The following is a 14,405-nucleotide window of genomic DNA, read 5'->3' on the forward strand; positions in this document are numbered from 1 at the left end:
AATTAAGATTTTTTTTTCTTTTCTTCCATTGCTCATATGAGGTTATTTTTGTTTATTTGTTAGGAGTTTTATTTAGTATATGACAAGCTATTAATAAAACTTTACCCCAAAATCCTTGTCCAAGATCAGAATATGATAACATTGCATTTACCATTTCCGTTATGACCTTATTCTTCCTTTTAGCTATATTATTATTTTATGGTGTATAAAGAATAATAACTTGGTAGATTATTATGATAGATTCAAAGTAACTTTGATTATAATTTTTTCATCTTTATTTGACATTAAAAACTTGATAAAAGATTTACACTGAAGTTCAACTTCAAGTTTTGCTCGATTTATTTCATAGAAAATGACTTTCAAAAAATAACTTCTGAAAAATATTTACATTTTCTGAAAGAAATTTTTTGTTGTTTGGATGAATTAATGAAAAATATTTTTTGTTGTTCGGTTATTTTTTGAAAAATCTTTTTTTTTCAAATAATATTAATAAACTCTTAAAATATTAAAAATTATTTATTATTAAAATTATTAATATTAAAAAATAATTATATTTTAATAATAATATTTAATATTAAAATGTGATGTTAATATAAAAAATACTTAAAATAAAACTATTTATTATTCTTTATATTATTTATTAATATATTATAATATTATTTATTAATATGTTATATTAATAGTATATTATTTATTAATATATTATAATATTAATAAACTTTTAAAATATTAAAAATTATTTATTATTAAAATTATTAATATTAAAAAATAATTATATTTTAATAATAATATTTAATATTAAAATATGATGTTAATATAAAAAATACTTAAAATAAAACTATTTATTATTCTTTATATTATTTATTAATATATTATAATATTATTTATTAAAATTAATATATTAGTACTATTTTTATTTATAATAATATTTATTAATATAATATTATTTATAAGTAAAATTATGCTTAAAAGAATTGATAAATAGTTCTCATAGACAACATTTTTTCAAAAAATACCTTCCTTTTTAAATCCATATGACAATTTTAAAAAAAATGGCTTCATTTTTTATTGACCAAAAAGTCATTTTTAGTTGATCGGCTAATTTTTTGCCAAACAAACACTTGAAAATACAAAAATCATTTTTTGCGAAACAAATAGAGTCATATACTTTAAACTTATCAAGTACTTTATTTTTGGAATATAACAGATAAACATAATAATATTTAGTAAAATCTTCTATAAATGTGACAAAATATTTTTTTCAGATGATGTAGAAGTGTTATGCATATCACAAACATTATTATGAATTAACTCAAGTAACTTAATATTTCTTTTAACCTTATGAAAATGATTTATGGTAATTTTAGTCAACATGCATGTATTACATTTATTAATGTCTTGACCAAATTCAAGAATTAACAGAAGCTTACTTATATTTTACATTTTTTTATAATTTAGATGACCTAATCTATAATGTCATAAATATGAAGATTCAACTATGTAAGCAAAACAACAATTTTATTTTTATTAATAATATTGAGTTTGAATATTCCTTCATACATATATCCTTTTTCAACAAAAATTTTTCTTTTAGACAAAATAAATTTATCTACCTCAAATACAAGTTTAAAACCAAACTTATTCAGTAGATTTTCAGACATTAAGTTATTTCTAACTTCTAGTACATAATAAACATCATTCAAAGTTAGCGTTTTTTCATAAATGAATTTAAGGTTAATAGTCTCTTTACCTTTAATTGTTGCTACAGAAGAATTTTTCATGTAGACTACACTGTTATATTCACTTGGTTTGAATGTTGTGAACATGTTGTTATCTTTGCATATATGTTTTGTTGCCTCATAATTAACCCACCAAGATTCATCATTTTCGAGCATGTTGATCTCGAAAATCATGGTAACAAAATTTTCAAAAGTATCTCCTTTTAAGGAATCATTTTTCTTCTGTAGTAACTGACATTATTTTTTGAAATGTCCGAGCTCACGACAATGGTAACATGAGCATTTCTTATTCTTTTTGAGTTTATGCCGATTAGCAATCTGTTTGAACTTAAACTTCTTTTTGTCAAGCTTTATAGTTTGGCTTTCCTCCAAAACATGAACTGTGATATCACCATAACCAAAATTCTATTTTTGCTTTTTGTAGTCCTCTTCAATTCGAAGATGATTAGTTAAAGCCTCAAGAGTGATTTTTTCTTTTTTATGTTTTAGACTTCTTTTAAAGTTCTTCCATGATAGAGGAAATTTGTTTATTACAGAAGATACAATAATTATTTCATCTATACTCATATTATATTATTTAAACTAATTAAGCATTCTTTCAATTTCATGTATTGTTTTAATCATAAAACTTTCATCAACCATATGATAATTATTGAAATGACTAATAAGAATTTTTTTACTTATTGCATCTTCAGTCATATACCTGGTCTTCAAGTTGTCTCATAACTTATTTGCAGTAGTTTCATTTTGGTATGTATCAAATAGCTGTTAGACAGACCGTTCAAAATATAACATTTACACATGTAATTTACATTATCCTATTTTTGCCTCTTTCTCTTGTTGTAGCTACAGATTCTTTTGTTTCATTTTATTCTGGCCTGAGAGTTGTTAGAACATATACAACTTTCAAGGTTGAAAGTATAAAATACATTTTTTTCTATCATTTTCAAAAATTACCACCATTAAAATGATCCAATTTGACAAAACTAGAAGTCAATTCCTTGAGTGTTGCTTCAGTAGCCATTGTCGAACCAAATAAAACCTTAAGATTATAAGAGCAAATTCTGAAAAACTAGAATTACTACTTTTGGTAAATCTGAAATTTTGAGAAAAAGCTCTAAGGTGTGTAACAGTGCCACTTTCTTTAATATTTTATTTGCCTCTACCATATTATTTAATTAGTATATATGCAAAAGAGTTGCAGACAATAAACCTTAAAGATATAATGAAGCCTAGTAATTGACTGCATTTTGCACTAACAAAATCTATTCACCTAGCAATCACCGGTGTATCATAAAATCACTGAACTTTTATAAAAGTTTTTTACAGTAAAATTTTTATAAAAAAAATTAGAGTTTTAAGAAAAAGAGAGAGTTCCAAAAATTATTTCTGTGTATTTTAAGAAAACAAGATGAATCTTTTATAAATAAATAATTGTAATTTCCTACAGATATGATTATTTATTTTAAATAGACAAAAATTATCTATTTTTTAACAGTTAAAATTATTTATTTTGAATAGACTTATCTCTTTATTGTAAATAGACTTAACTGTTTATTTTTATTTATTTTTTCAATGTGAGATTATTTTAAATATTTTATTTTAAAAATCTCTAACACAAATAGAACCCCTCATTAATAATCATTTAAGTTTTTGATATTTTATTATAATCAATTAATTTTTGAATATTTTAATTCAAATCGATTAAATGCTTAAATATTTATTTTTATCAAATTAAACTTTTATATTTTTATTTTTTCTCAATTAAACATTTGATTAGACAAAAATAATTAAACATTTTTTATCGAACAAGAACTCAATTGGTGTAAATAATTGTTCGAGGGTTTAATTAATTACAATAAAATAGGAATTTGAATAATTATTGAATTTGAGTTAAATTTTTTTTTTTTTGCCTTGTTTGATATATTTTTGCGGAGGAAAACAATAAAAAAAATATTTCCAACTTCTGTCATTTCCTACATTAGTTTTCCTTTTTTTTTTTAATTTTATTTATAAAAAATTACTACAAAGTAAAAATAAAAAACAAAAACAGCTGATTGAACATATGTACTAATACTAATATTAAAATACCAATTACATATAAAAATAAAAATCGTTTAATGCTACATAATTTATAAAAAAGGAAAAAACAAAGGTAGCAAATGAGAATTGAATATTTTTGGATTTTCCTTCAAACTAAAAAAATTAAAAAAAACCAACATGGAGAATCGATTTTTCTTTTGTTTAATTCTGGTCCAAGTAAAAATCTTGGCCGTCCAGTTTCCGTTTAGAATCAACGGCCACGATCGTCCCAGCAAAAAAACGGCTCTTTAGATTCCAAACGAAGACAAATTAAATTGAAAAACAAAAATTTAAACATCTTATTTTTGAGTCCGGGAAACTTCTTAAGCTTTCCCAAAAAGAGCGCCCACCGCCTCCGCCGCCGCTTCCTAGGGTTTTCGGCGGCCTCTCTTCGTGACCAAAACTAAAGACCTCTCACTCTCTTGTCCACCTCAATCTTCAGGTTATTTACCTTCCATGGCACTCCTCCCTTACCACTTACCTTCATTTCTTGTTTCTCAAATCCAAAACACAAATTTTTTTATTTACGTTTTTGACACTGCACCTTAGCTTTTTCCACATCACTTTCTTAAATCACCAATCAATTAGGTTTATTCATTGGCTTATTTATGTACTTGCTTTTTTTGTAGTTTTTAATTTTTCAATGGCTAAATCTTCGAAACCGGAAGGGAAGACCGGGGTTCGAATCGTGGTGGCCGGAGACCGAGGCACTGGAAAGTCGAGCTTGATTGTAACGGCCGCCGCCGACACTTTCCCGACGAATGTGCCCCGGTTGTTGCCGCCTACTCGGTTGCCGGAAGATTTTTACCCCGACCGTGTCCCAATCACTATCATCGACTCCTCCGCCAAGTATATTTCTATTCATTACTCTTTTTATTACTTCAAATTTTTTTTTTTTTTGTAAATATTTGACGCGATATCTAGTGTTATTTGGAGCCTTAACGTTTCATGCAATAGCTTTAGCTGCGACTTAACCTGGACTTAGTTTAACGGAATAAAGAAGCAGAATGTGATAAGATTTTAACGGAATAAAGAAGTAGAATGTGATAAGATAATTTCTTATTCTTTTTGATTCTTGGCTTTTTTTTTTTTGTTGGATTTTGTTAGTTCGGAGGATAGAGGTAAACTAGCAGAAGAGCTGAAGGGAGCGGATGCCGTTGTGCTTACTTATGCATGTGATCAGCCTGAAACTCTTAATAGATTGAGTACTTTCTGGCTTCCGGAACTTCGCCAATTAGAGGTTTCTATCTTAACTTGCATTTGTATTCATGTATTGTGCTAGTTTGTTCTTTTGATGGAAAATATGGTAAGTGGAAGTTAAGTAGTTAAAAACGTCTTAACTATGTTCTTCCAGCTCTTAATTCTACTTCATGTTCTTGTGTTGGACTTGTATCAAACAGGGATTTAAATTGCATTCACGGCTATGTTTTTGGTTGCGTCACATTTATTGCGGTTATGGACGTAACTGTTAAAATAACGGTAGTTGCGTTCATTGTGATTATGAATTTTTTTCTATTTTACACAACTTATTGTAAAATGAACTAAATAATTATTATAATCATAATAACATTTAGTTATGATATTTAAAGTAATTTATGACATTTTAATTCTTTCATTTATATGTTAAAATAAAATTTTTAGTTACAACTCATAAATTAATAAGTATATGTAACATGTTCGTTAATATATTCATGAATTTTATGGACATGAATGTTATAAATACATATTTAATCTTATTAGGAAGAACAATGATGAACTTTAATTTTTCTGTCATAAGATATAATTATCAGGGTAAGGGATTAAAATGTAATTCCCTGAACATAGGTACTTGTATTTTACCATTAAATCAAATACACAAGTGCAACATTTTAAATAATTAATTAACAAAAATAATCTAATAGTTAGCAACATAACCATAAGCAAACTTACAAAAAATTTCAATTAACAATAAGCTTAATAATATCAAAAGTATATAATAAAATCAATTCTTTTAGATTAAATGATTGTACATGTATTAAATTATAAAAAAATAAATTAACTAATTAAGAGCTAACATCCCTCTTAAAATTTCATTTAAATCACTAAAAATTTCCCAAATATTTATTTCGTATCCATATTTACTTTTTGTAAATTCCAAACCCATTTTCTTCTCTTCTCGCCAATAGTAGAGGATGGTCTTCAGCCTTTCAAATCCCCATCTCATTTTCCTCTGTTTCTCGCTCCTCCTCTGTCTCTACTTTTCTTCCCCATCTTGCAACAGAATTACCAAACACAACCAATCACCCTCTCTTACTCAGATCCTCACTGCCTCTCTCCAAGAGATTTTAAACTGCCATGTCTCATTTATCTATCCCTCTCAAGAGTCAAAATTGGAGAAGAAAACACAGAGCGTAGCCTAAAGTTGATGGGTGTGGAGGCTAGCTGAGAGCTCTTTCTTCAAATGATCCGCAACTCAAATTTCAAAAAATGGGTATTTGTTTTTTACCATGAATTAATTTCATTTTTAGTTTCATTGAGGCTTAAATTTGTTGGATTTTGACTTAATTGTTTGAAGTTAGGGTGGGTTTTCTTTTTTGGTTTGATTTTGTTTATTGTGTGATTTGATTTGGGAAATATGGAAAGCGGCTGTAACATTCTGTTACAACCGCTATTGGCTGTTATGCTGCTATTTGCAGCCGCAAAGCTCTGCTAAGAGTGTGATTGCTGTTCACAAACCCATTGCGGGTGAATAGTGGTGGCGAAGGGTGCTGCTACCACTAAATAGCAGCTTCTACATCGCAATGCCGGCCCTATTTGAAACCCTGTATCTAACTCTACAAGGTTGACATGGGTATGAGGAAAATGAACTTATGAATATAAGGAAAAGTTCACAGAATATAACTTTTGATGTTGTTACATTTTCAATTTTCCAGTGTTTGAGCCTGTGTCTAGGCAACTTAAATCTGCTTTTGGCAGCTAATTGGCTCACTCAAGATTTCAACATTACCTTTGCTCTTTGTAGATCATGTAGAGTAGTTTTTCTTTCATGAATCTACTTTTTGCAGAAACTGAGGTAAACTTTTGATGAGCAGGTGAAGGTGCCTGTCATAGTAGTAGGCTGTAAGCTGGATTTAAGAGATGACCAACAGCAAGTGAGCTTGGAACAGGTGATGTCACCGATAATGCAACAGTTTCGGGAGATTGAAACTTGTATTGAGTGTTCAGCATATAAACAAATTCAGGTATTGATCTAGGACCTTTGTTTCTTTTCGAGTTTAATATGAAATGCAAATGCTATAATCATGCTGATAAAATGTAGATTGTTTTAGCACCGCTTCCTGTTTTTTGCTTCTGGAATGTATTTGGATCTTATTTGCACGTATGTGACAATTAGCATCATTGTGGTTAGTTGTATGACACTAATTGATATTTGTAGAACACATTGATACATTTAGAAATTGAACTTTTAAAGTATCTCCTTTTTGGTAGATCCCTGAGGTCTTCTACTATGCACAAAAGGCAGTGCTTCATCCAACAGGCCCATTATTTGATCAGGAATCACAAACTCTGAAGCCACGGTGTGTTAGAGCCTTGAAGAGAATTTTTATTCTCTGTGATCATGACAGGGATGGTGCTCTTAGCGATGCAGAATTGAACGATTTTCAGGTTCCTCATCTGTTCCTTGATTTGTTAGTCTTTTGGAGGTGGTTGGGATGAGGTAGGGAGATGGTTGACTGTTTCATGAATGAGGATTGTCATATTCACTGCTTGATTATGGAATGCTGATATTTTTAAACTTGAAACAAGCTTTTTTCAGTGTTAACTTAAGATATCTTGTGCTTGTGGATGTTGAATAATCTAATAATTTGTTGCAAAACAGGTCAAATGTTTCAATGCTCCATTACAACCTTCAGAAATAGTTGGTGTGAAACGGGTTGTGCAAGATAAGTTGATTGAAGGAGTAAATGAACGTGGTCTTACATTGACTGGTTTTCTATTTCTTCATGCACTATTCATAGAAAAAGGACGCCTTGAGACAACATGGACTGTCCTGAGAAAGTTTGGATATGACAATGATATCAAACTTTCAGATGATCTAATTCCATATTCTTCATTTAAACGAGCTCCTGATCAGGTAATGCTTCATTGAAATAAACATTCTCTTTTTTATGAAAGCACTGAAATAAGCATTTAAAGCTAGCTGTTACTCCTTTGCTGTTCATTTTCAACTAGCATAGTCTGACACATCATTGTTTGCATGCAATATTTTCCATATGTCATTAGTAAGAATTGGTTATAATTCTGTCTGCTATGGGCTGAATTGTTTATGAACACTGAGTTTGGATATGAATATTCGTATTAATTCTATATTCAGTTGCCAACGGAATGCCTATCTGTGTTTTAAGATGAACAGTGCCTAAATTGGCTGATATTAGACGAGTTATGAATTGTCCTGTTCAAATTGGCATAATATACTTTTTTTTTTTTTATAAATATACTATGTTTTCATAATATATGCTCAACTGTTTCATATTTAAACTTTTGATTATGACGCTTTCCTTTGCTCTGTTGTCATTTATGTAGAGTGTGGAGCTGACAAATGAAGCTATTGAATTCCTGAAGGGAATCTATGAATTGTTTGACAGTGACTTAGTATGTCTTAGTCTTTTCCGCATTTATTTTAATTTGATATTCCTTGCCATTTCCATTGTCCAGTCTACGCTTAACTTGTTCTTAAAGTTTTTGAAGTTCTAACAATTGGAATATTATTCTTTTCAGGACAATAACCTTCGGCCTATAGAAGTTGAGGATGTTTTTTCAACTGCTCCAGAAAGGTATTATGGTTCCCGTTCCCAATTGGAAATATATTAGGTCAATTTCTTTTGCTAAATTGCAATTTGTTCCCTATTGAGAAAGTTCTGAAGGTATTATGGTTCCCAATTTGAAAAATATTAGGTCAATTTCTTTTGCTAAATTGCTATTTGTTCCCTATTGAGAAAGCAAATTTAAAGGACAGGATGTCTTTTCTGTCTCAACTTTTTCCCCTTTTTTATTTTCTCTGAGATGGGTTGGGGTGGGTGGGAGCATACCAGTTTTTGGTCCCCAAAAAAGCAGGATAACAGGCTGCTGCTGATTAAAAAGACTAGTAAAAAAATCTTCACCTACTGAAAAAGAGGGATTTTTATTTTGAAAAAACTGTTGTAATAAGCTGCATGTAACTATAAAATTTGCACATATAGATGATCTCTATTATTATAAGTTGCTAATGCGACATTGTTGTGGATAATGCTTGACATTTTTCTGTTTAACTTCAGTCCCTGGAGTGATGCTCCATATAAGGATGCTGCAGAAAAAACTGCATTGGGAGGGCTATCACTTGATGCATTTTTGTCAGAGGTATTCATGGTTTTCTCTCTCTTGAAATTGGGAATACCATACTTTGTTTAATCTAATTATAATTAACTCGTTGTAAGTCACAAGAAACTTTTACACATATTGGCTTATGAAGACCTCAGACATGCCCTTGTTTGGAGTTTTACAGTCCAACCATTAACGGATTATGGGAATAATGAATAGCACCTTTGTAAACATTTGTGGCTGCTTATGAAAATGTAGTACTGCACTTTTTATTGCATACATGTGGATCGTCACTGCATATTTTTGCTATTATAGATCAGCCTGTGCTCATAAGTTATGAGTTATGTTGTATGCTTCAGTGGGCCCTTATGACACTCCTAGACCCAGCTTGTAGCTTGGAGTATTTGATATGCATTGGATATCCTGGTGATCCTTCCTCTGCCATCCGCGTCAGTAGGAGAAGGCGTCTAGATCGAAAGAAGCAACAATCAGAAAGAAATGTTTTCCAGTGCTTTGTTTTTGGTCCAGCGAATGCTGGGAAATCCACATTAATGAATTCTTTTCTTGGCAGGTATTCATTAGAATTTCTTTTCCTGATAGCTAATTTTCTTTTCCCCAATTTCTTTTTTAAACTTTATCTACTGTAATGTAGGCCCTATTCTGATTCATATTCTCCAACTACTGATGTGCAATACGCTGTGAATGCTGTGGAACTACCTGGGGTGAGTGCCATTAAATTATACACCATGTCTTTTGATTGTATATTGAAAGCTAGCCCCCACCTCAAAACACAGGGATCTACTTTCTTGTCATTTTGGGGGATTGGGGATTGCAGCAGAAGTGACTTGGACTTTCATGTGTTTGCATTTCTTGCTGTTCTGGAGTCTAGACCATATGTCATGGATATACTAGAAAGATGTTGAATAAGGTTCAGGTGAAATAGTATTTGAAGACTGTACTTTCTTTGAGATGAAGAACTGTCAACACAATTCCTTTTTGGAACTTTTGCACGTAAAACTTATCGTTTCCTTGGCATATCCTTTTGAGCATTTTGTTATAATAGCAATCACTATATATATCTAGGTTGATAAGATTTGAGCTTCAGTTAACTTTGGTGTTGCTTTGATGTGTTGACATTTCAGCTCTTGGGCTTAGTGTATTTTTTTTTTTTCATTTGTAGGGAATAAAAAAAACTCTAGTCTTGCGAGAAATCCCTGAAGATGGAGTTGCAAAACTGCTGTCTGGTAAAGAGTCATTGGCTGCCTGTGACATAGCAGTATTTGTTCATGACAGGTAAATCAAGAGCATGATTATTTTGAAATAGGATTTTGAATTCAGGGGTATCTTCTATTGCTAGTTAAACATTTTCAGTTATGTGATCATATTTGTGCAAAAGGTTGCTCTCTCATGTGCTTGGAATGTACTGTTTTTTGTGGCAACTAAAGATAATATATATTTTTGTTCCATTGTTGAATTTTGTAAAAATTTATTTAGATGCATATGCACATGCTATTTGTTTCTTTTGCTAAGTGCCATGTCATGATTGTCTGGCCTTTGCAGTTCTGATGAGTCTTCATGGAAGAGAGCAGCTGAATTGCTGGTGGATGTCGCTGGTCATGGTGAAGACACTGGTTATGAGGTGCCATGCCTCATTGTTGCTGCTAAAGATGATCTGGATTCATTTCCAATGGCAATACAGGATTCTACCAGGGTATTGTTCTTTAGTTTTTTTTTAATAATTCAATTTTCTTTCATGGTTAAGTGAATAGGTAGAATGTCTTAGAGGAGTCATAAAATGCAAAATTTTTTTGTTCAAGTCCTTGAAGAGGTACTGTGTTTGTTCATGTCACTGTTGGTCTCACTGCAATAGGATAATTGTAGAACAAGTCCTTCAGAATTTTCATCTTGAAGAACTGGAGTGGAAATGTATTTTGGTGTAAATTTGCTTTTGCAGGTTAGCCAGGATATGGGGATAGAGGCACCTATACCTATCAGCTCAAAATTGAGTGATTTCAATAACATATTCGGAAGGATAGTAAATGCAGCTGAGCATCCTCACTTGAGCATTCCTGAAACTGAGGCTGGGAGAAGCCGGAAGCAGTACCATCGGCTCATAAACCGATCTCTCATGTTTGTTTCAGGTATGCTGATAGTCCAGCATCCAACAACTGTTTTATTCTCAATGCACTTGAAGCATGGGGTTCTTTAAAATATTGTTTACTATGGTTAGAATAGATTTTCTGATGACTTGTTGCCATGCACATCTTTTAATTTTCTCATTCTCTCCCTGCCATGAGGGCGGGAGTAATTACTAATGTGCCTGTCTTTGCCTTTGTCTACTTGCATACAATGTGTGCCCTTTAATCCTTGACAAGATCTAGTTATGATTCTGTTTAAGCCTATATTGGATTTATTTATTAAGTCACTTTGGCATGCTATTCCTTTGAAGGGATGCCGTGCTTTTCTTGGAGATGGTACTAGTATACTACTTGTATCGCTTCAAAGTTGCTTTGATTTGCATGTCACTGCTCTTTCTTTTTTCAGTTTCCATTCTTGGAACTTCCCTCTTTATTTTTATTAATGGTCACTGTGCCAGAACTGTTGATCATTTTCAATGTTTTGCAGTTGGAGCTGCTGTGGCCATTGTTGGATTGGCAGCTTATCGCATATATGCTGCAAGGAAAAGTGCCTCCAGTTGAGGGATGAAGAATTTCCGATCTTTGAGACACTAATATGGTTTTGCTTTCTTAGAAACAACTGTGTCATGCTTTATCAAATTTCAGCGACCCACTTTTCTGGGTTATATTGAAAATCCTTGTCTGTAGAAAAGAAAGAAACTGCAAGAGCGTACTGTCATTCTAAGAGAGAAAATGATTGAACAGAGTTATCGTGCAAGGATTGTGCAATAAAAAATTTTGCTACAGATTTTTCATCATTTTGTTGCAATGCTTATTGTTTTGTTGTGTGGTGGTCTCTGCCTCCATGACGGGCAGTTTGCGGTCATCTTTATTCGGCCGGTAGCCATGAATTTTCTGATCGGTTTGGTAGCCTACATCACCTTCTCTTTCCATCTTCAAGCAATACTTATTGAAGACCTCGGTTGTGACATGAAGTCTAAAATCCAAACTGAATAAGAATTTCATCTCCAATCCGTTCATTTCTTCTGTGCTAACTCCTCCCACTTTGGCGTAATATGCATTGTTATAACACCTGCACACAGCCTGAATCATTGGGTAAACACAATTTGACAGTAAAAAAAACTAAAAAAATCATAGATTAATTAAGTTAAGCTGTTAAATTACCAATGAGACCTTGTCTCAATGATCAGTATTAGGTTTGGGAATTTTGATGTCTCAGGTTCAATCTCAGTAAATATTAATATTTATACGGGAAAAATCATCAAATACTCGGATAGTTTTGGTCAAGAAATGAGAAAATGTATTAAATTGATGATGAGGAAAAGAAACCTAGAAAGACATAATTGTAGATTACAGAAACCCCATGTTACAAAGTTAAAAGTGATGATGAAACAAGGGTATTGCAGTTTGCAAGCAACCAACTGATTATTTTCTATAAAATTAAGACCTGAGAACAACCAAAAGACATGAAAGGAAAATAAAATTTCATGTTTAGATAGAATTCAATACATTAGAAAACATCAGAGACAGAAGCCTAAGAAATGGAAACATGTTTTATTCTAGTAACTTCACTTACTGGTCATCCATAAATTTTGCAGCCACCATAACACTTGTAATCAGGAGACGATGCACGTTGAGTGAAGTAAGGTAAGCATCCATTCGTTGCAGGAATCTGTCAATATATATGATGGCAACAACAAAGCAAGAATTGCTGCATTTACAGTACTTGAAGATGCGTTCGATATACTGTCCAATGCTCAAGGCAGGTGGCTTTGAACCATGGAATATGGTAACAACATCCTTCCTTTTCGATCCTTGGAGTAATTTTTCATTCCTTTGAATGGACCTTTCAAGAACAGAAGACAGAAGTGACAAAACTCTGGGAGCTCCAGGAACCCAATTACCAGACTCATCTAATCCTAAAGCAATATAAGGATCAGACTCAACTGCCTTGCCTTTACCCATCGATGTTGCCATTTTTAATCAAAGCTGCAAATTGAACAAATGGAGATAAGCTTATGGTTCATCTCAGCTTTATTTTTGTGAGATTTTGTTTGTAGTTTTATTAGTTTTGTTCTTTTCTTTCAGGAAAGGTAACGAAGGAACATACTTAACAATAATTCGGAAATAAATTAAAGAACTTCATTCCTGGTGGGCAAGATCGGGTTTGCTATTATTCAGGCCTTTGAATCATCCTTTTCCTCAGAGACCAGAAGCACCCAGGAATAGTATAGTAGCGGCATGGGAAGTATATCTGCGGCAGAAGAAGAAAAGGAAACATATGCTGATTAGAAGGAAAAAGAGCAAGGCAGAGCACCCAAGTTTTCCTTGCAAATTTACACTAAAAGAGTCTCCTGGTTGATGCAGGGAATAAACCAATCCTGAAACCAAAGTTTCCACCATCCATCACATCTCAGGAAGCTATAAAACTGTTGAAGAAGCAGCAGCAGAAGGAAGATTAAAGGTTTAGAAATTGGACCTGATGAATTTAACTTCTGATCTCACAATTTCGGAATCTGATAAATTCAATGAATGTGTCAATTTGTTCCAACAGAAGTCCCTTCTCCTTGAGTTAGAACAATGACAAAACCTGCGAACTAGATACTCACTTTTATGTTTCATGGTCAGTTGATTTGAAGTAGAATTTAATGACAAAGTGAATCAACTAATATCTAATGTCTTAGTTCTTTTCTAGTAAGATTCCACTAAACAAAGTGACAGAAAAAAGAGCAACATAAACGCCTTTCTTGAACTTAATTGAAGTAGCATTTGCTCCAATTGGTAATAATGATATTCCAAATTTGTGAACTTAAAAATTCTCTTTGTTGGTCATGATCCAACCAAATTGAAGGACCCTTGATTCATTATAGACCTAAAAGGACGAAAGTGATTGCCAAATTGTAATCATATCTTAATTGGAAATTTTTTATAGTCCTCAAAATGTTGGAACCTTTCATGGTGGCCATTTTCTTTTCTTTTAATTCACACCATTTGCTCTCAATAGGAAGTGAATATGTATTCAAATTTGGGATGATGTAAGATCCCAAATTCCTCAGTCGGCCTTTGAGATAAGGAATGGCATTGGTTTCTGCAATACATTATCTGGGGT

The 14,405-nt window shown here is 31.8% G+C and overlaps 2 protein-coding genes across 7 annotated transcripts; one reads left to right on the plus strand and one right to left on the minus strand.

Moving 5' to 3' along the window:
• Window positions 1-4,103: 4,103 nt before the first annotated feature.
• LOC111277292 (mitochondrial Rho GTPase 1-like) lies at window positions 4,104-12,093 on the plus strand. 2 transcript variants are annotated; one of them, XM_022863642.2, is made up of 15 exons: window positions 4,104-4,263; window positions 4,451-4,670; window positions 4,929-5,061; window positions 6,893-7,042; window positions 7,290-7,466; window positions 7,681-7,935; window positions 8,385-8,453; window positions 8,580-8,635; window positions 9,116-9,197; window positions 9,518-9,729; window positions 9,811-9,880; window positions 10,339-10,451; window positions 10,719-10,869; window positions 11,113-11,299; window positions 11,784-12,093. In XM_022863642.2, exons 2-15 carry the CDS (start codon window positions 4,465-4,467, stop codon window positions 11,855-11,857), a joined length of 1,935 nt encoding a protein of 644 aa, XP_022719377.1. In that variant the 5' UTR covers window positions 4,104-4,263; window positions 4,451-4,464; the 3' UTR covers window positions 11,858-12,093. The 2 variants fall into 2 exon arrangements, with proteins under 2 accessions (XP_022719377.1, XP_022719378.1); XM_022863643.2 differs by lacking the exons at window positions 4,104-4,263; window positions 4,451-4,670; window positions 4,929-5,061 and adding an exon at window positions 5,901-6,291.
• Window positions 12,077-14,083, minus strand: LOC111277634 (cyclin-P3-1-like). 5 transcript variants are annotated; one of them, XM_089764161.1, is made up of 5 exons: window positions 13,776-14,060; window positions 13,637-13,677; window positions 13,407-13,550; window positions 12,873-13,285; window positions 12,077-12,368 (listed from the first exon to the last, which is right to left on the minus strand). In XM_089764161.1, the coding sequence occupies exons 4-5, from the start codon at window positions 13,271-13,273 to the stop codon at window positions 12,077-12,079; spliced, it is 693 nt and encodes a 230-aa protein (XP_089620287.1). In that variant the 5' UTR covers window positions 13,274-13,285; window positions 13,407-13,550; window positions 13,637-13,677; window positions 13,776-14,060. The 5 variants fall into 5 exon arrangements, with proteins under 5 accessions (XP_089620287.1, XP_089620288.1, XP_089620286.1 ...); XM_089764162.1 differs by lacking the exon at window positions 13,637-13,677; XM_089764160.1 differs by having other exon boundaries at window positions 13,407-13,677.
• Window positions 14,084-14,405: the final 322 nt, after the last annotated feature.

This window comes from Durio zibethinus, chromosome 7 (assembly GCF_047325235.1).
Source record: "Durio zibethinus cultivar Kanyao isolate XHJ-2024 chromosome 7, ASM4732523v1, whole genome shotgun sequence".
In the NCBI taxonomy this organism is placed as follows: domain Eukaryota; kingdom Viridiplantae; phylum Streptophyta; class Magnoliopsida; order Malvales; family Malvaceae; genus Durio; species Durio zibethinus.